Raw genomic sequence first — 24,918 nt, 5'->3', positions numbered from 1 at the left:
CGGTAACAAGTATAACAATTCAACCATGGCATATGAATATACGGCACATTTTTACATTTTGTTGAGAGGAACATAGACCGTGGGTATACACAGCATTTAACATGTGAGCTTTCCTGTCTGACCTGCCCATTTTTGAGGAGTAAATATAACAAGGGTTAACTATCGCTAGAGTGTGGTTAAGTAGGTACTAGCTCGGGAATCTATACATTTTAAGCTCTGATACTGCTATATCTAGAAGTACGGTTTGCGGTAGCTTATAGAAAAGTATGTTTGCTGTTTAGTTAGACTAATGGTACTTTTAGAAAATAGGTAGACTTAGTTAGTTGTCGTTGAAGCTTTAAGAGTAGGGTACGTCTAAAAAACTTAGATTACAGTTAATCTCTCTATAGGCTTAGCGAGGCAAAGTTATTAAGCAATATAATACAATAACTGTAGCATAACCATCATATATATTAAGCAAAATAATTGGTAATATCCAGCAAGCAGGATTAGTTTGTCCATGAGCTAGGTTTATAACTAAAGAATAATACGAGAATCGCAGTTTGCTTAAAATGCTAGATACAACTCTTAGCCAATGCCTAGGTGCCTAAGATATGCTTAACAGTTTGCCTATGCAGAATAACCTGCGTAGGTAAAGTCGCTTATAGGTATGCTGGAAGCGCTTAAGGTTGTGGTTGCTTGTCTTGCTAGCGATATAGCTGAAATGCCTCGAGAGCTTAAAATCGTGATTGACGGTTTGGTATTCTGGAAGAGGCACCATTATACGATGTTCAGCTAGCTACCATGTAAGGCATATGCCTGTTTCGCATCCTAAACAAAAATAGATAAATAAACAACTAGATTGCAAAGAGCATGCAACATCTGATAGAAAGGACACAAGAACATTTCGTACATTCCCCGTCTGTTATAACTGAGCTAAGCTAGTGGCACAACATTTGCAGCGATGCCTATAGTGCGTCCTGCGCGCTTCGAGCTATGTATGCATATATACATTCATAGACCTTTGTTGATTGGTATCGTGTGGATGTCTCAGCGGAGTAGCTTATCGCTTATTAAGGTGAGCTGATGTGTGTGTCGCTTAGACATGTTCTGGATTCCTGTGGGTACTACAGGTCGTGCCACGATGTGGTCACTTCTAGTTTGATTTACAAATAAAATAAAAAAATTCAAAGGAATTTGGTTTGTTTATACCAGCTGAAAAGCATCAATGCAAGATAAATTAAATATAATGGGAATTTCTAAGCACCAGAACCATTACAGCTTAATGTAGTGGTTATGGGCCTCCATCAAACATTCTTTCAGGATTTTTCAATAAAGTGTGAAATGTTGGGAATTTTAATGCAAATTTCACGTTTTACTCCCAAACAGATGAATTGAATACACATTGTATTGAATTTTTTTCTTCTCATGTATTTTTTGCTTAAAATATTAAATTCACGAGGGGGCGGGGCCTGACAGCCAAGATGGCCGGCCGCATAATCTCGGAGCTCCTGCTACACCGGATCAAAGAGCGGAGATAATGAGCGATCCGACAGCGCTACCGACTCGCGGTGACCAGCAAAGTGCACGGGACGACATAAGCTCTATAACGATACCAACCCGGCACTGGAGCGTCGAAGAAAGGCTGAAACCGGCCATGCGGCCTGTGCCGGAGCGGGACCTGTGGTCCGGGGGGAGCGGCCAATCCCACGGCCCGGGACACGCTCACCAGCGAGAAAGAATAGTAGCCCCACCACCCCCCCCCCCTATGGACTATCAGTTAAAGAAAAAAGATTTCAAATGAGATAGATTTTTATTTTCATTTTCATTTTTATTTATTTTTATTTTCATATTTTTATTCATTTTTTTAATATATATTTTTACCTTTTTTAATTTTTTTCATTTCATTTTTTATTATTTTTTTCATTTGCTTTTATAATTTATCTCCAATTACATTTTTTAGATTATTAGAATGTAAAAAGCAAAGAGATAGAAGAAAAGTTACAGTATTGATTGGGGGTTTTCACATAGTCATGTATTTTAAAGAGGATGTTTAAGATATTTCGCTGTCTGTATATATTTTATTCTCTGTTTTGTATATATATTTTTTGTATCATTCTAAAAATATGGATTGTAAAAAATAGAAAATTTAAACTTTAAGACGGAAATTAATATTAATATATATATCCATTGTGTAAACATTTTTTATATTCTATATATATATATATTTTTTTCTTTATATATGTATTTCTTATTATTTTTATTTTTTATTTTATTTTTTATTTATTATATTCATTTTTAATTTTTTTCATTTTATTTCATTCATTATTTTTTATTTTTAACTTTTTTGTATGCATCTTATTTATTATGTATTACTTATTTTTTCATTTACATTTTTTTATCAATTTTTATTTATTTATTTTTTCATTGATTATTTTTTCATTTCATTTTATTTAGTATTTAATAATATTTTTTATATATATTTTTATATTTTTTATTTATTATTATTTTTCATTATTTATTTTTTCATTTCCTCATTGATTATTATTTAATTTATATTATCTATTTTTATTTATATCTTTGGAGTTTTTTCACTAATAGAATGAAGAGCAAGTTACCAATGGATATATTTCCATATTTTGTGATTTCTATTCTAAATACATTTATGTCGTGCCATCCAGAGTGTTTTTTCAATTGCTCCCCTATTCTTTTATTAACTCATATACCCTGGGAGTAATTGAAACTTTATGAAACGAACAATCGTTTTTCACTTCCGGGTTCCTGGAACGCAAGATGGAACGCATGCGGCGCACGTGATGTCACGTTGTTCGAACAAGCAGGAAGTGCCGCCCAGATAGAAACGGAACACCGGCCGGGAATTATTGAATAATAGACGCTACAGGGGATATAAAAGAACTGTGGGAGGGAAATTAATTTTATTTTTTTGCTGTCATTGATCTACCAAGTCCCTGAGGAAGTCCGGTTTTAGGACGAAACGCGTAGGATGCCCAGTGGTGATTTGTTTTATACTTATATGTAAGTTATTAAATTATTTTTGTACTACATTCTGGGAGTGCACTACATTTTTGTATATTTCCCCTTTTGAGCTATATATTCCAACCCTATGATGGGAGTGTGAAGATGAGAAAGTACAGTGACCATTGAAGAAAAGATTTCATTTAAGGCTGTTTTCCATCTGAAAATTTGTGAGTGGCCAATTGTAATTCACTTAGTGTCACTCACTCTCACACAGTTAAACGCTATGTTTTTCCATTTTATCTGTATTTAGCAGATTATCCCCTATTCTATCTATATACATTTGCTGAAGACAGGAGGAAGTCTTTGGGGACCTATCTGGATACTTCACCGATTATAGGGAAGTTCCGGTTTGTTTTAAATCATACACTTTTTTTTCACTGGGGTTTGTGTTCACACATTCTGTTTTGTATACCTCCCAATCCCACCCAGGCACAGCAAGAGTATATCACTCCTGATCTGTCTTCATTATTAGTGTCTGGAAGAATCCTGCTTAGACATTAGATTACTTTATTGCTCCTGCCTTTTTCCTTTCTATGGTTACTCAATCTGTGAAAAAATAAATATTTACTGGCTGTCCCCTAAAAATCAATCTTGTTTTTCCACCTCTGAATTGGACTGGAGATCGGGGGACCTATTGCTCATGGCAAACTAAGGTGATATTTTTCACTTTAAGAGCCCCCATACATGTTATATATTGTTTTTTTATAAAGGGTAGAAAGATTTATTTTAATCTATATGCATACCAAAGTAAATGTAAAAAAAAAAAAAAAAATAAGAGGGGATCGTGGGGGGATGATTTTTTCCATATATATATATATATTTTTTTTTTTACACGTTAAAAAAATGATAAAACACATAGCCCCGCTGTCACCTATGCAAATGCATGTCAGGGTGCCCGAAAAAGTACCATACCTACTTGCTGAACTTACTCTCTACTAGGGCAGCATTTCTCACATAAGCACCTGTCATGTGGCTACACCTGAGGGCCTTTTTGCAATATACACAGAATTGGTAAATGGCTTGAAAGGTTCTGAACAAGACCTTTTAGCATCATAAGGCAGGCGGCTGAGTTGCATGAGAGCTACCCACACTGTATATAGTTATTTACCTAATATCCTTCATGTTCCTTAAAAAAAAAAAAAGGAAAATAGTAGGTTTACAACACTTCACTTACCTACACAAAAACCGAATACACAGAGACCAACCTACCATAAGGTACAGTTACCGCAATCACATAGCAGGACCGGCAGGGACAGAAGACAGACCCATGGGTATACAATGTAATCACTCGACCAGAAGGGACGCCAGCCTTCGCCACACAGCAACCGTGAATCACCGCTTCTACCCTACATACCCCAAAAGTCCTCAACACAATCTAAAATACCAGATACACGTAATGCGATGGACTTCTAAAGGGTAAAAGTGAGGAAAGGAGGCCACTCCCTAGTAAGGAGGGGAGGGGGGGGGGGGAGAAGACTACAAAAAAAAAACTAAATGATGAGAAAAGACTTCTATAATATAGGAGAATGCGTAATCTTGACTGAGTTGAACAATTGCATGTGTTACTGCCTTGTTAATATTCTTTGGAATGCTGTTAATGAGTAAATATGTTGACCCTACATTTCCTGTCTTATTGACACCAAAACCTGTTGTAACCGGTGTAGTATCAGTCCTGATTGTTAAATGCCTCATATGTCCAAGTTCTAAATTAGATTTTAACACTAAGCATATACCAAACCTTCTCCTATTCATACTCTAAAACTTATCATATACCTACTCTAATCTTAATCCTACACTATCGCTGAGCATAAAACAGCATTAATGCTTATCCTACTGCTTTCTCTGAGTAATTCCCTATGCTCAAATCAGAAGAGGATTTTTTTTGCTGAGACAGAGAATCGCATGTGGGGAGACCCTGACAGTCTTTTCATAGTCTGATGTGTCCCCTTCAGACTGTGGGCAGCCAGAAATTGACACTAAGTCAGGGGCCACTAAATATACCCAACCTGACAAAAGGGAGCACCAGGAATTGATTGATACCTGGTTAACTGTGGTGTGAGCACAAATTTAATCCTGCTCTTACCAAAACGGAAGTACGTTCCACGCCATCCGAACGTTAATTCCCACTTTGCAGAGGACAACATGGAACATCCTAACGAGTTAATTGGGACAATAATCTTACGGTTTCTTTTTATTTTCCCCAATCATCATTGCACCTGTGCTGAGCCCCGCATTTTTGATACATTCTGTATGATGTCAAATACAGAAAACATAAGGGGCTTAAGAACGGATTTTTGAGCACTCACCATGTACCATAATTAGTTCGAGGATGGCCTTCGTTTGAATACACAGCACATGGCTAACAGGTGGAACTCATTGGTAGGAGGTGTGATTTCTCTAGCACGGTGTGATTATCTAACTTTGCAAACCATAAACATTGCTATGGCAATCTAGGAAAAAAGTTATCAACATAGTTTTGATCACTGGGGTGAGGGAAGTGTAGAAATACCTTTACCTACAGTGGCCAACAGTGAGTTTTTAAATAGAACCTAGGATGGAAAATATAGCATTCCCAACTCGGTCTAAGATCTGCATCAACAGACCAGTGTTCAAGTACACCCTCTGCATTTTTGTAAACTGAGAGAACAAACATCTCTGTTATACACACAAAATAAAAGAAACTACGAGTAAGTACTAATGAAAGGAAAACAGATATATTTAACAGAAAACAGCAAATTTAAGTACACATTTTGGCATTTTCTCAGCTTTCATAAAACAAATATAGTTTGTTTCTTAATGCAACATTTTCGAATATGTAAAAAACAAAAGGTAATCTGTGAACACAAAACATCCATAAAGATTGTGGTGCAAAATTAACACAAATAAGGCAAAAATACATTAATATATACATATATCTACTTCTTTAAAGACTTTAAGACACCGGTATGAATTCTATAGAGATGTCAAAAATAATATTTTATGCATATTTTACAAAAGCATCAAAATGTAATACAAATATAGGATAATGCAATAGCAGTTTGTATCTACAATGTAGATCTACAATGTGGCTTATGTAACCAAACATATCACTTGCAGATACTGACAGACTCACAGCAACATGTGCACAGAGCAATCCCACAGCGCCCACCAGCAAAAGAAAATACTTTAAACACTTTATATAAATATATGGAAAGATGAGAAATACTAGATCAACAACAGATAACATATTTTTTAATGTAATAGATATATCCGTTTCTTTAAATCTGCCGCTCAGCAACCTTCCAAATATGGTCAAAAAGTATGCGGAAGGAGAGCGTGGCTGACTGAGCAGCAGCACAGACGTGTCTCAGAGGAGCTCCGACTGAGTACAGGCATACCCCGCTTTACATACACTCGCGATAACAGACATTGCCGCGCCTCTTCTGTTTGCGAGTGAACAGGAAATGGAAGGTTCTATTCTCGCCCGGAGCAGCTCAGTTCAGGGTCTTTGGGGCAAGAACTTTTCACACCTTCTGACATGGCACAGGTTAATCATCTCAAATGTATAATGTCTACTCCTAGCTGAACATATCTATATATTTTTTCTGTCCATACATTGTCCATATTCTGCAATCGGCGCCATCCAGTGAAAGGGTTTACCCTGCCATTTTCTATAACTATGACTTAGCAGCTTAGCTGCATTAGCCACAATTCTGAGGTTTCAAAGTTAAACCATAAATGCTTAAAGTGTGCAACTAAGCTGCTAATAAATACAAATTGGCAGTGTATTGGCAGAAAATGGCCCAGTGGGCAGGTTTATTTTACTTTTTCTCCCAGTTTAAGGTTGTCAGATGAGTACAACTTTAAAGATAAATGGTACAATCTGGAATGAGATTATTATTTTTTTTAAAAGTGGGGTATGCCTGTACAGGCTTTTTAATCTAAAATAGACCTAAAAGCTCAGCAGACACCCCGACCAAAACTACCAGATATTAGGCTGTCCTTTGAGCGGCCTGCTCCAAACAGCGTAACCAAGATATCACCCACAGCGCGAGCGCAGGTGGAGGATGATGACTCTTCCCCGGCAACGAAAGGGGACATAAAGAGCCTCCTACAAGAGGTGAGGAGAGTGTGGAAGGCTGACCTCTTAGAGGCACAAACCGAAAATTATTAAACAGCGACTGGAAGCAGTGGAGTCTAAAGAAAAGGTCAGAGTGCACAGATCAGCACACCCAACACCAAGTGGACAGTCTCCACCAACAGGTCCAGATGCTAACCAGGTCAGTCACCTCGCTGGAAACCAGGCACAGGAGATGTAATTTACGTCTAAGAGGCATCCCGGAACAGATCGGAGGGGAGGCACTGCTCCCATTCACCCAGAGATTATCCAAAGACATCTGCTTTCAGGGTTCGGAGGCAGCGTCCGCCCCTCCTAGAGACACTATCGCCGTACCAACTGATATCGCAGCTCACACTGCCATCATGAGCAGCTCCAGAGAGCTCAGCACCATTTCCTTTGAAGGCTGCACGGTGGCGATATATGGGGACCTCCCATTCCCAGTCCTATCAGAACTAGCACCGATAGCAGCATAACTGCGGTACGCCGCGATCAAGTACCGATGGGGAGCGGATGGTTCCCTGGCAGTGACCCAAGGAGACACAGCACTCACCTTGACATCGCAGGGGGACTCTAACGCATTCCCGCAGAGACTGCATTTAGTCGAGACCCAAACTGGGGGAACCCCTATTTCAGGAGCCCCGACCTGAAACGCATACAACACTATTGACCGCGGAGTGCAGTCCCAAATGCACAAAACAACTGTTTTATGTTGGTTTATTTGTTTTAGTTATATTACCTTGTAGCATACAACTTTGGCTTTCTACTACAGAAATGATGTCGCTTGACTTACTCAATGACACCTTCCCGGGCATGCCCACGAGCTGTAACCTGTGACACAAGATACAGATGTTTGTCCGCACAGCTTGCAACTGACTACAAAACAGACACACCACAAGCCACCTTAGAGACAACACCTTCAGAGGCATACTACCAACCACCAGCTAACGACAGAGACCATTAGGCATCGACTATGCCACACTAGGTACAAACCACAACATAGGCAAACTATAGCTATCTTTTACTTAAAACCATGATGTTATAAAATGTGGTCAGATGTTATCTACCTGTAAATGTAACCTTATATAATGATACAGTCTCTTTTTTTGGAGTATGTGAAATGTTTGAATTTAAAAAAATCTAAATAAACATAAAAAATTAAAACATTTAAATAAAAAACCTCTGGGCTGTTGCAAAAATGTATCATAGAAGGAGGAGACCTACAATAGCTGGAAAGCGGTCTGATGGGTGAAATACACATCGGTTTACAAGGAGATTCCTAAAAGAATGGAAGTTGATAAAATACACGTAAAATAAGTTCTGAATCTGTATTTTAATATGAAATGAACAATAGAATCCTGAGGCACTCCGTTCTAGAAAAACGAATAAGAGAGGTAAATGCTCCCAGAGATAAACACACGTCGAACCCATTGGAGATCAGTATAAGCTGGTTTTCTTCATTATTCGAAGAAATTCTTGTTCGTTCACTTCCCCATCACCATCCCGGTCAGCTTCATCAATCATCTCCTATTTTTGTTTAGAAGGTGGGGATAAAAAAAATAAATAAATAATATTCATTAATAAATAAATTACATTTACAAGTCACTTACAAAATGTCATTGTCAAAAATGTGCACATGATATGATTCTTTGCTTTCTTACAAGTCTTATAAATTAAAAAATTAATGAAAACATTTGAGAAAATATAATTTTCAGATTTCTTTTATATCTTTTCTTTACAACTCTCACTAAAGTAAGAGTGAATTCCCTTTCAAATTTAAGACAGTAATGGCAAAACGGTAAAAATTCTCCAAGTTAGAAATACTTACAATTTGGCTCTCGTGGCCTTCACTTTCAACTCACTTTGAAATTCTGACAATGCTCATTTTAGCGAATAACCATTTATAAAAAAATGTTAACAATAAATATGCAAATATTGTTAGCAGAATGAAAACAAAATAAGCAAGTTCCTCAGCTCTGAAGAAAAAAAAGAAAAAAAAAGTGAATTTAAATTTTTTTTAATTTAAATTCTAAACATTAACCCCTTAAGGACACATGACGGAAATTTTCCATAATGCTGGCCTTTTACTACTGAAGGGAAACTATAATGCTAGGAAAACAGAGTTGTTTTCCTAGCACTATAGTGGTATGTAATGCCCCCCTGCATGACGCAAGATGTCCTCACGCACATCTAGCGTCATTTAGCAGACCAAAAGTATGTTAAAGTGTGGGGTTTGGGAAAAGTAGAGACTTTTATTGTTTAGTTGAATATACTTATTATTTAAAAATTAGCACCTTTTAATTCACAGAGAATAATTTTTGTATTATATGTATTATTAATATTATAGTGCTGGAGTACCATTTTAGGTACCCGGCTCCCCTCAGTAATAAGTTAAAAAGCGATTTTATTTACCATAGGAAAGCATTGGGGGATTTATGCTCATGCACGGCAGAACACTGCCCCAATCAGAATTTAATCAATGCATCTCTATGGGGAGAATTCAGCGTCTCCATGCAGAGCTCCCTTTTAGGTGGTTAGTGGTGCAGCTCACAAGCCCTTGACTTGTATCCGAGCTCCTGTCCTGCACTCGGTTTACTTTTTTTCTCCATTTTAAGTAATTTTATTGTGTATTCACTATCTGGTGCAATAATTATAGTTTTAATGCGGTATAGCAATGTGAACAATGCCTTTTTTCTAAAAAGGCAGAATATCCATTGCCGAGCCTGCAGTGACATGCTATACACACCAGAACCACTACATTAAAGGGATTCTTTAGTGCCAGGAAAACAAAGCAGTTTCCCTGGCACTATAGGCTCTTACAGTGCTCCCCTCCCTCGTGCCCCCCCTCCAGCAGAGCTGAAGGGGCAAAAACAAAAAACAAACCTTAAAGTAAGTAAGTCACTTACCTGAATCCAGCGCTGATGTCCCTCGGCGCTGGGTCAGGCTTCGCCCACGCTCCAAGGGCTGCACTCGCAGTATGATTTCCCCATAGGAAAGCATTAATCAATGCTTTCCTTTGCGGAAAAATCTTACGATGGAGGTCCTCATGCAGAGCGTGACGACGTCCAGCGTTAGATACCGGACCAAAGGTCCATTTTAAACCAGGAAGCCCTCTAGTGTTCTCAGAAACTGCAATAATTACCACTGTAAGGTTAAGGGACATGGGACAGTGCACCCAGACCACTTCAATAAGCTGAAGTGGTCTGGGTGCCTATAGTGTCCCTTTAAAGGACCACCCTAGGCACCCAGACCACTTCAGCTTAATGAAGTGGTATGGGTGCTAGGTCCAGCTAGGGTTAACTATTTTTTTTATAAACATAGCAGCTTCAGAGAAACTGCTATGTTTATCAATTAGTTAAGCCTTCCCCTTTTTCCTCTAGTGGCTGTCTCACTGACAGCCGCTAGAGGCGCTTGCGTGATTCTCACTGTGAAAATCACAGTGAAAGCACGCAAGCGTCCATAGGAAAGCATTATGAATGCTTTCCTATGCGACCGGCTGAATGCGCGCGCAGCTCTTGCCGCGCGTGCGCATTCAGCCGACGGGGAGGAACGGAGGCGGAGAGGAGGAGGAGAGCTCCCCGCCCAGCGCTGGAAAAAGGTAAGTTTTAACCCTTTTCCCCTTTCCAGAGCCGGGCGGGAGGGGGTCCCTGAGGGTGGGGGCACCCTCAGGGCACTCTAGTGCCAGGAAAACGAGTATGCTTTCCTGGCACTAGAGTGGTCCTTTAAGCTGTAGTGGTTCTGGCAACTATATTGTCCTTTTAATTTTAAAATCCCTTCCTAAGACGCATGAATGATACATTTTTCAATGCTGCCAAACGTTATTTAATTTACGACATTTATTACGAGAACAAGTGGATTTATCAAGATCATCTTCTGTGATAAACTTATACAAATCACTCAAACCAGATGGACAGGTCCATAGATTTTGTTCCTCATTCTGTATAAAATAATTTAATTCCACCACATTAAAAAAAAAAATTGCTATTGATTGGTGTTTCTGGTTATTACTTGTTACTATAGGGGTCTTTCAGAATGACAAGGTATACAAAAGTTGGAGAAGGGGAGGTTCTTAACAAATTTTAAATCAAAGCGGTCTGTCCCCATCTGAGATTATTTGGTAGTTTTTGTCTTGGTCTTTGTTCCAAGCACGTAATATTTCCCGTTACAATAGCCTTAGTCTGAGTTTTCCTCCCTGTACTTCAAAGTTGCCTGTCCATCCCGCTTGCAGGACAAGTAAGAACTAGGATCTTACAGGATGACAATGTATGACAATGTATTTAAAATGTGTTGATGGGGAGGTTCTTAACAAATCTATATATTTTAGATCAAAGTGACCTGTCAACATGAGGAAAAACATGCCTAATGTACTGCTGCAATATGTCTGAGGAAAAAATGCTCTCTGAACATAACAAATGTTCTATCTTTACCTCAACAAAATACTATTGCATGGTATACTAGGGTGATCAGTGCAACAAAAAGCAAATTTAAAATACACTCCAGACCTCTAAAGCAGTTTAGCTTGCTGAAACTATTCATGTGCAGAGAATGTGTTCGATAATTTTCATTTAAAATAAAAGTGCAGGTTTCAAAAGAATAATAAAATATTATTATTTATAAAGCACCAACAAGTTCCATAGTGCTGTACAACAGGTGGACTAACAGACAAGTATTTATAACCAAACGAGTTGGACACACAGGAACAGAGGGGTTGAGGGCCCTGCTCAATGAGCTTGCATGCTAGTGGGAGTGGGGTATAGTGACACAAAAGGTAATGGTAGGGTAGAAAGGTAGGTTGCTAGGAAGGTGTTCATTGAGGGCTCAGTGTTTTGTTTTGATGACAGTTTCAGGAGAGGATTAACCTGGTTCCACACGTATTCTTTCAAGCAGACAGCAGGTCCTGTTACTCTCTGTTTAGCTCAGTGAAGCTGAACTCAATAGGCAGCAATTGCACAGAGCACCTGCCTTGCAAAGACTTCTCATCAAACTGCATTGGGAAGTATGTGATTGGGCAGACACAGAAAGTCTGGGCTGGCAAATGCCAAAGACAAGAGGACTGCATGTTTTTGATATGCCTCCAATGGTAAAATGCATAACTAAAAAGTTTTCATTTGGGGTGTATCTACAAAACTGTAAATTTTAATTTTGCATTTTTCCAGTGGAGTGTTTTCATAAAAACAATAAATAAAAAATACAAGTTATAAATTATTCAAAAGCATATCCCAAACCTGGAGTTCTTCATCAGTGAGATTTTCACCAAGTTCTTTGGCAACACGTTTTAGATTTTTAAAAGATATCTTTCCTGTTTCATCATCATCAAAAAGTCTAAAAGCTTTCATTATTTCCTCTTTGGAGTCTTTCTCTGCCTGAGGAGGAAAAAACAAGACACAAACAAACACAATTTAAGAAAACAAATAGAGTTTCAAAACACAAGACAATAGTGGGAAAAAATCTCACATCTAAATCTTTTCTAATTTTGTGCTACAGTGTCTTTTATTTTGACTGTTAAGTCACACTATATGCTAACCAATTGAAAAAGCCTTTTAGCAATGGTTTCATTACAGGTTTATAGCAGGTATATAGCTCAATGTTATTTTCTGGGACTCCCACATCCAGTTAGGCAAGTCAGGTAGATTGTAATTATAATAATAAAATTAAAAATGAAAAATTAGATTTTAGACTTTTTTTTTTTAGACTCTTATTTTCATTTTTCTAATATTATATTTTGGGTACCCTTCATTTGGTGGATCTGAAACCACCATTCTTACCTTTGTGTGTTCCATTCTCACATCCCGTGAGATTTGGACACATATCTATCTTTTTGTATTTAAGTCAGGTAGATTCAGTGTTATTGAAACATGCTTTACACACCATAACACAGAAGACTGGAATCTGTTGCAGAACCCTTTGTGAATAACAGGAGAAAAGTCTCACTGCATGTATCAACAAGAGACTGCATGCTTCCCGCAGAGGGTATTTGTGTTTTATGTGCTTGAGATACACATGAGACACAGAATCTTTCGTAGACTATCTTTGCCTCCAGGAGAGCTTATCATTGTTGTGCCATGGATCAGAAGATATATTCATTATTACATACATTACATGTATTCGTATTATGTGCTCTTCCCCCTTAGCACAGCTTGAAAAGGATATACAGATAATAAGAAAGTGATAGGTTATGGGGTATTATCAGATCAGCAGCTCAGCTCACCTCACACTACTCTCTCAATGGCTGTATTACATACATACTTTACCTTCCAATCAGGAGGACACTTTGTGAAAAAGGTAGGCGTGGCTAAAAGAATGGCATCATGCAGCAAAAAGCTGTAAAAAACACTTTTAAATGTACTTAAGTTGTGCGATACTCTTCTAAGTTACTCAGAAAGTGTATGGAGGCTGTGAAGCTCTGGTATCTACAGGATTCGTAACACATGCATTAAAAGGTGAGAGGACCAAGATTAGGATTGCTTTTAAGAAAATGCAGTTACTTCGGGCTACACAGCAAACAATAGGCATTCAAGGTATTTCTGTGCAGGATGTTTTTCTACATCATCTCTGTACAGTAAAATAATAGATCAACAACTGTCTGGCAATTTTCTTTTCTCTTTACTGTACACAGTGTTCAGTATGTGGTATTTTCTTATGTCAAAGTAAGTTTACAAATACATGAGATTATATTTGATAAATGCCTACTATAGCAGTTGGAGGATGCCAGGCCATCTAGTGGTATAAACTGATATTACCATGCGCTTGGTTTTACTAACAGCCCTAGAAGCTGACATGAAAGTGATCAAACAGAAATAACAAAGCAAATAAATCCATTCTTACCATCTTCTGTGTCATGGCAGACATAAAATCACTAAAAGTGATTTTTCCAGTGCCCTCTTTATCAATATCAGCAATCATCTTCTTGATTTCTTCTTTCTTGGGTTCAAACCCCAGAGCACGCATGGCAACCTGCACACAATAAAGAAGAGATACACCATGCATATACACACGTAAAGCCTAAAATGAATATATTAATGCTATACAGATACAAGTAAAGCAATCTTTTGAAAACAAACTGTTTCCAAAGAAGTAGTAAAAGATACAGAATGGTAAATTATATTACGTTTACAGAATTTGAACATGTTTCAACACAGAAATCTACATATACAAATTTTACACTCAGAGTCTTGTCTCTGAATTGCAAGATGTCACATATTGAGCACTATTTATCACAACAGCAATATGGCTTCATTGTAAACAGGATTAATTTGGAAAAGATTAATACAGAGTTCGTGTTATCTAATTTCTACCATTTAATGTTCCTTCAAATGCAAGAAAATTAGCAAAAGGTTGGAAGTGACAGAGAAGACGATTTGGTGGCCATCTAGATAGAATTAGAAGAGAAGATGACTTGGTTGCCATCTGGAAACAAATGTTGACTGATTTTATGAGAGATCATGTTGCCCAAAGGGCAGGTATAGAAGGGTACACCAACAGGAAGAGGAATGAGGTGGCGTGAATAAAAAGTTAAAAGAAACTGTAGTTAAAAAAAGAAAGGAGTGACAGTAAACATTAACTTAAATAACAGATAAAAGGTGTCCATGGTTCTCTATTATTAGACAACTCAATATGATACAATGTGGATTGAGAAAGACAATAACCTAAAACCAAAGTCAAGTATACATGCAACATACAAGTACACTCATAGGCAGGGGGAAAAATGCTTTTCACAGAACATCATCAAGCAAGGAGGTTTACAGTAATTTGTGATATGTTACAAGTTTCTGATTACAATTTCTACTTTTGTGAATGTATAACTTTTTTTTTTTTTTAAATTGGTTTTATTTTACCTTCAGCTCTTTTACATCTATATTCCCAGTACCATCAGTATCAAAGAGGTCAAAAGCCTCTCTGATCTCCTGTCTCTGTTCCTCTGTGAGTTCAGGCTTTGGGCCAGTTTTTTTTCTCTGAACAGACACTCCCAGTGCTGGTTTCTTGTAGTTAGTTGCCTAAAATAGTGTGAGAATAATATATATATATATATGTCATTGATTTTAGATATGTAATGAGCATCACAGAAGATTGACATTCAGAAGGTTTGATAGAATCTGTGAACAATGGAGGAGGACATAGGAAAAATATACGCCTACAATTTCCTAGAGAAACAAACTCCAGAACTGAATATTCACATCAAACAAAGAAATCACTGTCACGATCATTTACTTCAACTTGAAAGTTTCATTTTAATATGTTATAGAGGTAATATCATTTTAATATATTGTGGATATGATGCCTCGTGTGTAATACAGTGATAGACTGTGTGAATTAAAGAGAGTAATTAAAACAAAACAAAAAACACACACAGGGTTATTTGCTAAAGTGAGATTGTGCGTGCACCATGTGTAAGGCGATGCATGGGTTAATCTAATTTAAATGCGGTTATTGGTGCACCTTGCGTGACCTGCTGAGTAAATAAACAGTGACCCATAGGTAACTTTTAGTTAGCTATTCAGTTGTGCACACTCTATATGATGCACATTTGATGTTTCTGCTTTAAGCACTACACTTTTAAAGTGCTGTCAATTAACATGAATATGCTATGTGTCCATTTGTTAGGTTTGTGGATCTGGCAAACCTAACTGACGATCCTGTTCTTTGCATTGCACTTGGCACTGCAAATGGTTAGAACATTTAACTGCTAACTGCCACTGACTATGCTTCCCATGATGCTCTGCCAGGGCAATCTGCACTTATTATTATTTTATTATTTATATAGCGCCATCAGATTCTGTAGCGCGGCACAATGGGTACAGTAGTGTGAAATGGGCAGCCTAACCCAGTGTGAGTGCCTGGCCTAGTGCAGGCTGTAGATCCACCCAGGGGGTCTCCATACTGTTGGGCAGTGCAGGAAAGGTGCTCCCCCTGTAACATGTACAATTCCCATGCTGCAGGAGAGAGAGCAATTCATGAATCAGGGTGAAATCCCAATAGAACTGCCTGGTTAATTAGGGGATTTTGCTGCTGCAGTATATGAATGCTACATACCCCCCAGGGCAGCACTATTCCTGTATACCATGGTGAATGTGGCCACCCTGCCCTCATTAATGAATGATAAGATAAGGCTGTCCCAGTCCATGCACAGCACACACAGCCCCAGTCACAGGGCACTCACCATACTGGAAACACTCAGCTCTCTCTGGCACACACACTGAAACACTACACACTTCAGTAGGCCTCTGCCTCTCGTCCAATCAGATCACACCAGAAAAAAAACCTCTCCAGCCTATTGGCGAGCTGTCAGAGAGCTCAGCCAATCATGGGTTAGGCCTGGAAGGAGGCTTGGAACGCACACAATTTCCTGTTGATAGTGGCGCAACGCAGTGACGCTCCCGCCCGGTTACTACGGACAACAGCCTCCTCTGCTCTGATTGGCCAGCGTAGGATAATGGCAACCAATGGGGTGCGGTCGAACGGGCTCTGCTGATTCTCAGCTCATGCTGGTGATACGATGTGAGTGACTGATAAGGGCTGCATAGCACTGTGTGAGGAGTGTCACTCGGGGCCGCAGGACACACCGTGACAGGTAGGTGCTGAGCTGAGCTCGGGCATGTCTGGGGGCAAGTTAAACGGGCATGTCTATGGGGCCGGGGTTATCACAGCTCATAACAAAGGACTAAAACGTAATATTGCAACCTGTGCCCCCAGACTACAACTCCCAGCAGTCTTTGCATGCAATAGATGACAGGAGACTCATGGGAGTTGTAGTTCTGTTGAGCATTCTCCACCCCAGAGCCCCTGCTTGGCAGCTAGTTATGGGCTATGCTGTGCTCCCTCTCCAGAGAGTATGAAAACCCAGCATTGCTCCAGCAGAGCAATGTGTTGTAGTGGTTATGGTGCTTGGGGGGGTCCCATGGAGTGTTTTCACTTTAGTAGAATTCTGTGTTTAGTGAATAACCCCCCCTCCCCATGAGTGTTTCCCAATGAGGAAATTCATTCCCCAGAGATCACATTATGGGTGCACATACACATAAAGGGTTATTCACTAGAGCAGAGAATCATGGGAGTTGTAGTTCAGCAACATTTGAGGAGTTTGAGGACCCCTGCACTAGAGTGAGAATTGTCTGCAATTCAAAATTGAAGGCCAAACTATCAGAGCTGGATAAATTCCACGCTCCACTATGCTAGCCGTTCAGCTACTTTTGCCTTCAATTTTAATTTTCACTTTGAATTCCCACTTTCACAACTTTAGTGAACAACTCTGCAAATTGTAGGGGAAAACATAACTTATACACACACATACCGTGATGGTGTACTTATCTGCTTCTGAAGCGCAAGTAAAAGTTCCTGCATCCCATGGTCCTCTATATACATTTTAGTTCTGTGAAGGTGTGTGTGGGATTCGATGAGAGGCCTGCAAGTTTGTCAACCTCTCTGGAACGTCTTCTTATTAGCAGCGCGTTCTGTTGCCTCGGAGGTTCTCTCCCAACATTCTCCATCTTTGCTAGGTCTTGCACAACTGAGACAAGGCTTGGCTCCAAAACATTCGTCCTCCAGCCAACTTTTGTTCTGCTCTTTAGGAGCCGGCCGGCTTCCCTTGTTTTGTGGTGACCATTTTCGGCAAGATATTCAGGTTTAATGCTTCCTACTTTAGGGTTTCTACACACCACCTCTAGGACAGTTTTCCCAGTACTCTTGTCAGCTTGCCTTCCACTGAAGTGACATTTGGAAGCCACACATTCAGGTTTCCTGCTCCCCAATTCAGGGAGAGCTATTCCAACACTCTTGCCAGCTTCCCTTTGTCTGAGGTGACATTTTTCAACAATACTTTTAGGTTTCCTGCTCGTCACTTCAGGGAGAGCTTTTACAGCACTCTGGACAGCTTCCCTTCTGATGTGGTGACATTTTGCAGCAATACTTTCAGGTTTTCTGCTCCCCACTTCAGGGAGAGCTTGTCCAGCACCCTGGTGGCTTGTCTTTAAGTTATCCGCAAACATGCATATCTGGTCCTGGCATTGTTTCAATGAAGTTTGCTTCTGCTCATACGACTCTCTGCTCGGTTGGAGTCCACATCTGCTGTTTGCATGCACTGCTGGCTTCTGTGCATAAAGATGAAATGCCATGGCTTTATTTGTGACTTTAAATTTCAGTAAATGTCCGTATTTTTTCCAAGTGTTACGCCTGGGGAAGATTCGTGTAAATCCTCCTCTCCTTTCTGCATCTTCCTCCTTGACCCACTGAAAGATCTCCGCCTCCTCTTCGAGCAGGTTGGTTCTGGTCTTACTTGCTATATTTTGAGATGTTGTGCTTCCTGCTTTCCTCATCTGCTGGGGATCCTTGCATTCTATTCCAACTAAGGTAAGCGTGTCAGATATTAAATTAGCCTTGATTTTTAAGTTAAGTGGATCCTCACAAGCGAGAGAGGGAGACACATTAACCTCCAGCAGCCAGGGATTGAGGTGCTCGTCAATGAGGACGTCAAAACCATAGACCCCAAAGCAGGTTCTTTTATGAACAAAGTTCAATCTACACGCAGAGGCAATCGAGTCTTCGGCTGATATTATTGCCTTGATGACAAGGTCCTCTATTTTAGACATGAGTGTCACTGTGTCTTTACCTTTGTTCTTTAAATAGCGGAACAGAGCACTCATGCTCCACTGGCTACCAAAGTCGTCCACATCCGGAATTTGGCACCTCACAAAATTCGGACTCTCTTTGTTTATGCTGTAATTTGTCAAGTGCATGAACCTGTTGCCCAGGGTGTTATCTGACAGTTCATATTTTGCAGTTGCAAACCTGGTGATTCCTTCATCGTATAGATATATGATTAAGGGATTGTAACAAGTGACCAGCACATAGAGGCGAAGGTCAACCTTAAAGCCATCAATGAGTAGGGGGTTGCTGATATATCTTGAGACCAGAACATTCGATTTTCTATTTATCTGAGATGGTGAGTTAATGAGCTTTATTCCTTGGCCTTTAGTGGAAGACACTGGTTTCATTATCCAAGGACCTTGATCTTTCAAACTTGCTCTGCAGAAGTCCTTGTACTGGTTGGGAAGCACATAGCTTTTCGGAAGGAAGTCAAAACTCTGCTCCTTGTGTTTCTGCTGCAGATTTATAATATTTTGGTACAGTAAATCTTTTCGGGCCAGCGCTGCAGATTTGGGGAAGTGGTTTATTCGCTGAAACCTTGAAATGTTCGGCAAGATCTCTTGACTTTGAAGGAAACCTGTCCACGCCACGTTGAAATCTGTACTGGAGGATTGAACTTCCTGGAACCCATGGGCATAGAGTATATTGCGAACCACGTTACTTCCTGCACCACCCATTTTAAAGGAAAGGTGGTATTGTTCCCCCACCGAGCACAGAGATGGCTCTCCAGTAATAGCTTCTGCTTTAAATCGAACGATTGGTGTTTCGTTAGATATCCCAGTCCATAGGATGCAGGACTGATCCTTCTTGTGCTTCATATCTTGGCACTTAGAAGGCTTTCTGTTTTTATTCTGCTGCCTATCCATCTTATGTTCGGCAGGTATCAGAATCCACGTAATGTGGTATAAGGAAATTAGATGCTGCTCTACAAGACTACTGCTATACAGTGCAATCACCAAGTGACGGTACAATTTACCAGTATCAACACTTTAACTGAGATGCTGATTGTGATGTCAGTGCTCCATCGCTGAAGTGGGAGGAGCTTATGCAGAGATATTTGCCCAGTTTTCCCAACTGATTTTTTTTTTTTTTTCAACTCATTTTAATGAACAGACAATGCTAACTAAAGTATCTGCTGACTACTGCTACACAGCACATTACATCATATACCAGGGAAAAAGTCCAGAGCCATTGTAACCTTTTTTGGAGATAGTAAATTGTTATATAATTAGTACGGGGATAGCTGGAAATCACATTTCCGTTTGTAAGAGTGCTTGTTTGTTATTTTTCTCAATACACATATACTTTTATTTTTAGCATTGTCTTATTTATCCTACAGTAGTTATGCAATGCACTTTGGGTCTCTGGACATTGAATTATTTTACAGATAATTAAAGGTCATTGGCTATAGAAATTAAAAGAAAAGACTGGTAATAAAAAAGAAAGCCAAAACAAAAAACACAACTACGAAAGACAATGTTGATATCTAAAAGCCCATAAAGGATCAAAGAGGCTTATAAGTAAGAAGTAAACGGAAGCACTGCTTAATGGTTAGGTAGCATTTTAGCATTTGAATGTGAAAGAAACCATTAGGGTAGGGAAGACTTTGAAATACTGTAATAACACATGATCTCAACATTAAAAAAAAGTGTGAATTTAAAAAGCATAGAAACTTATTCCTAGGTAAGTATGTCACCACATTTCATTGACTCTGTAATCCAGGATATCCCAAGCATGAAGAGTTCAGAGACCCAACCACCAGAATATTTGTTGAAAAAGGTCACCACAACACAAGGGAGGCTGACCAGTTCCTAAAAAGCAGAAGACTAGTTATTATTGCTGGTTTCTCGTCTTATCACATGCAGTCCTTCACAGAACTGAAACGTTTAAAGTAGACCTGGGGCGCAGGCAGTTCTATGCCAGCATAAGACGAGGTTATACACTATGTCAAAGTTGTGTTTGAACAGAAAAATTACCGTATAAGAAAAAAAAAACTAAAAATAAAATAGTATGTAAACAATATGTATTTCTTTATTTAATGGTAAAAACGGATCACTTGAGTTAATTTACTGCAATGTAAAGATTTGCATAGGTTTTTCTCCTATGAATTGCAAAGCTATTGACTAAAGTGCTTGGAATTTCAAAGTGAAATTCAAATTTAAGGGCAAAGAAACATGGTTAACGTGGATAATTTTTCAGTTGGGCTATTTAGGCCTTCAATTTAAAATTTGAGTTTCATTTTGTGAATAATCCAGGGGTTGCCCACCTACGTATCTGGGGCCTCACCAGTTCCACCCCTTCAAAATGCTGTCCCCAGGGAAAATAATACCTAAAATGGAATAGAACTCTGAGGGAGCATTGCAGAGTCGGTTTCTGATAATGCTCCTTCGCTTTGCAGCACATAATACATTCAATCAGAGAGGTCTGGCGGCCTCCATCAATCTTTGTTTTACACACACAACCTCCACCCCCCCTTGTGGTCCAGTGTGTGTCCTAGCACAATAGACAGTCAGTCTGTTCCTCTTTCTCCCAGGTCCAGTGAGTGATGTTGTTTTACCATCACTACCCCCCTCCCCACTGTAATGCTGAAGGGGTCCTCCTCGGACAATGTCAGTGGCGGGGGGGGGGGGCTAATGCACGTGCACGCATTTTTGTACTTTTGATGTTTTTTAGATATGCCTAATAAAATAATTCTTAATGTAGTGTGATCTGTTCACATAGTGCTGTATATCATACTTGAATGCAGGATAGTAATATCTGATAATAGTGCTACCTTTGTAAACTTTGTTCAGAGACCTCTCTGTACCCTTGAATGTATGAACTTTACATTTCATCCTGTGGAAAGCAATGCCTCTGGGTGTCACTGTAATTCTTAATGATTATCTTTTGTTTTTTTGACAGATCGTTTTATCTCAGACCTTATCATCATGACCACAAGATTACGACCTGTGAGTTCTTTTTTAATGCATAACTTAAATTGTTTCATAAATGTAGCCAATCATTAATTTATATGTCGGTGCTTTTAAATTTCACAAGCCATTCTGGCATTACATAGTACACAAATCACTATATCTATTCAAACATCTCCTGGAGGTTCAGACCAGATAGCGGCCCACTGGACCACCAAGGTTAGCAAGAAGGAGGGGGAGATAAACATTTTTTTTCTTTAATATATATATTTATCCATTACAAACATACAAAATGAAGCCCTGTGCTCAGACTCGTACTACTCCTGGGCTGCAGCAATGACTCTAGTACTCAACCTCAATATATACAATAAAAAAACAAAGAAAAGGTTACTTACACACTATCCCAAATCTCTCTGCACATTTAAATAACTGGAGGTTTTCTTGTGTCACTCCAATGGCCATTTAGGTATAAGCTCACCTGCTATGCTACCTCAAGGCAAAACCTCTTAGGTGAGTCCTACACTAATAGTTCACATATTTTTTTTTCAATGCCTAGCCTAAAGTCTTTATCTGCCCAGCGAACTTCCCTGCCCCCCCCCCCGCCACACACGCCACAGCACCTATCCCTGCTCCACACCACTACCCCTCTTTCCGCTTCACATACTACAGTCCATTAATCCTACCTCCCACACACTATAGCCCATATTCCCCACACACAATACAGGCCCTGTCCTCCACACAAACATTACAGGCCCTATCTACCATACACACACACACTACAGCCCATCTCCACACACAAAAACATATATACTGTCTCACATGCAACCTTCCCACAAACACAACACCTCCTTCTCCACAAGTGGTATCTCTACAAACATCAGGTACACTGGAAGGGTAGATGAAGAGCCTTAGATGTCTTTAGTAATATTATGAAACATGCAATACCACAAGCAATCTCCACCCACGCAACACTCAGACAGCCTACCCCCACACACAGCACTATATGTGTATACATCCACACAGCCTCCACATACACAACACCATCTCCACTGCTGTCTCTCATTTGTAATCCACAGAAATACACCCCCATGTTGACACACTGCCTCCACATAAATATGCCGCCATGTTTGCACACTGATACTATATAGACATATATTCTTACGTTCACACAGTGATGCTCTACAGAAACACACACCCATGTACACAGTAATTTCACAGTCATACACCACTGTTGAGAGCTCTTAGAGACACGGGTATTGTGGGTGATAAGAGAGGGTGGCCATCAGGGGGTGATGGTCAGTGCTGTCTGGTCGTGCAGTGGGGCCCATATAGACCGGACTGCATTATGGATCCCTGGTGGACTTTTTTTTTTTTTCATTCTTTATTTTGGTTCACGCTACATGGAGAATGTACATATTATCTCGATAAAGGCAATATCAACATTTAACAATACCCCTTAGGGTCGCCTATAATCAAAGTGTCATGAACATGCAGCGTGAGTGTTTTGTATGGAAGAAAGGTTGGCATAACATACATGTTGCGAAAATAATATACAATAAACAATAAAAAGTTAGGTAGTAGGTAAATCCAGAGTAACTTGGTGAGCTAGGTAGGTCCGCCATGCGGTCTTGTGTGTAGTCATCTGGTTAGGTGTCACTGGGTCCTCATGTCGTGTTTTGGTATCTTAAGGTTTTGTGTGGTCGTATCATAGTTGGTAGTCAGCGTGGGCATGATGTGCTATTTGCTGGCGGCTTACTGTAAGTCGGTTACTGAGCAGGTACGCCGTGTATGTGTCTGGGGTGACGAATTAGTCTAGGCTGGGAGAGATTGTCCGGCCTTTCTCCGGAGTAATATATATTGTGCTGCGTGGGTCGTGTGTGGGTGTGGTGTTACAGCATTCCTTGTTTGGGCATCGTAGTGACCCGCCTTGGATGATGTGGGATGTGTTGTCAAGGTAAGGGACATCTGCAGCTGGGGTATAGCTGGTCCGAAGTAACCAGGGGAAGTGCATTGGGTAATAGACTGTGGTCCCGTTGCTAGCTATGTGAGTAAGGTTTATTGGGGTTGTCTCTTGGAGGCGTTGGCGTCTAGCCGCCTTTGTGTCCCCCCTGCTGGCCAGAGTAAGATATTTGGTGTTTGGGCAGCTAGGGTTTATTTATCCTGCTAGGGTCAGCGTCAGTAGGGTGATGTACGGAATGTTGCAAGTTTTCTGCAATTAGGTCAGTGGGTGGGTAGTGCCCTCGTCTGGGGTAATAAGTCTGTCTGGGCAGTGGTGTGGTTGTAGGCCTAAGCCTGGTACTGGGCAGTGGGGTATGCTCTTTGGAGGTTGTCACTATGTTACAGCACTATGCGTCTCTTGTCCCCCCCGTTGTCCAGGGCCGGAAGCATGCTTACAAATTAAAAACAAAAAAAGGTAGAATGATAAACAAACAGTTGCATTGTAATAAGACTTTTTTAAGGCCTAGATGGGGTGCCTCTATGGCTAGATTGTCTCGTTTGTAGGCATACATTACTCATAGCAGATAATTCAGCCTGAGATGGGAACTGAGGCTGCACGAGTCCCATTCAAACAGATAGCAGGGCAGAGTCCATAATTCCCCCACAGTCCATGCAGTAGCTTGTTGGTGTGCAGGGCTACACATGTGTCATCGTGGGCTGTTCGACTCTCGGGTATACCAGTCTATGGAGGGTCTCGGGCCAGCTCTCCCGGTCCCAGGGACCTGTCATGCTCTGCCTCAGTTGTTCTTCGTGCTTGCGGTGTTGCGTGAGGTAGCCGCAGCGCGCTGAGGAGTTTCGTTGGATCTTCTCCCGCGGACAGGATCAGCACCGACTCGCCGTGGGGTACTACCAAGGTTCCGGATGCTCCCCATTTGTATTTGATGCTGTGGTCTCGCAGTATCCTGGTAACCAGGTGGAACCGTCTCCGCTCCGCTAACACTGCAAATGGTAGGGCTTCAAAGATTTTTATTTGGCAGTTTTCCACCATCACTGAGGTCAGGTTTCTGGAGCGGGTTAGGATAGTTGTCTTGACCGCGATGTCCCGTGTCACCAAAATGGTATCTCGCGGTGCATCCACAGGGGCAGTGGGGGCTTTCCGAACCCTGAATGCCGATATCAGTGGCGGTGCTCCGTTGTCTCCCCGTACTCCCAGAGTCCCGGCCACCTTGGTGGCAAAGTCCATCAGGGCTTCTGGGGTCACAGTCTCTGGCACCCCCCGCAGCCGCACGTTTCTCTTGCGGTGCCTGGTTTCTAGTGTTG

General features: G+C 40.3%; 3 protein-coding genes across 3 annotated transcripts in view; 1 reads left to right on the top strand and 2 right to left on the bottom strand.

Annotated features, from left to right (window-relative positions):
• Positions 1-8,428: 8,428 nt before the first annotated feature.
• On the bottom strand, positions 8,429-16,339 carry CETN2 (centrin 2). Its single transcript, XM_063431911.1, has 5 exons — positions 16,272-16,339; positions 14,950-15,108; positions 13,940-14,068; positions 12,340-12,477; positions 8,429-8,641 (listed from the first exon to the last, which is right to left on the bottom strand). The coding sequence occupies exons 1-5, from the start codon at positions 16,272-16,274 to the stop codon at positions 8,552-8,554; spliced, it is 519 nt and encodes a 172-aa protein (XP_063287981.1). The 5' UTR covers positions 16,275-16,339; the 3' UTR covers positions 8,429-8,551.
• A 167-nt stretch (positions 16,340-16,506) lies between these two features.
• Positions 16,507-24,918, top strand: part of NSDHL (NAD(P) dependent steroid dehydrogenase-like) — a 33,324-nt gene continuing 24,912 nt past the window's right edge. The window contains exons 1-2 of the mRNA XM_063433350.1: positions 16,507-16,682; positions 21,653-21,699. Coding sequence (XP_063289420.1) covers positions 21,679-21,699 — 21 coding nt within the window. The 5' untranslated portion in view covers positions 16,507-16,682; positions 21,653-21,678. The remainder of the gene's footprint in view (positions 16,683-21,652; positions 21,700-24,918) is intronic.
• Positions 17,461-19,617, bottom strand: LOC134573638 (tubulin polyglutamylase TTLL5-like). Its single transcript, XM_063433423.1, has one exon. The coding sequence runs from the start codon at positions 19,615-19,617 to the stop codon at positions 17,461-17,463; it is 2,157 nt and encodes a 718-aa protein (XP_063289493.1).

Source organism: Pelobates fuscus, chromosome 9 (assembly GCF_036172605.1).
Source record: "Pelobates fuscus isolate aPelFus1 chromosome 9, aPelFus1.pri, whole genome shotgun sequence".
Classification (NCBI taxonomy): domain Eukaryota; kingdom Metazoa; phylum Chordata; class Amphibia; order Anura; family Pelobatidae; genus Pelobates; species Pelobates fuscus.
Note: the sequence above shows the minus strand (reverse complement) of the source record. Positions and strands in the feature narration are given on the sequence as shown.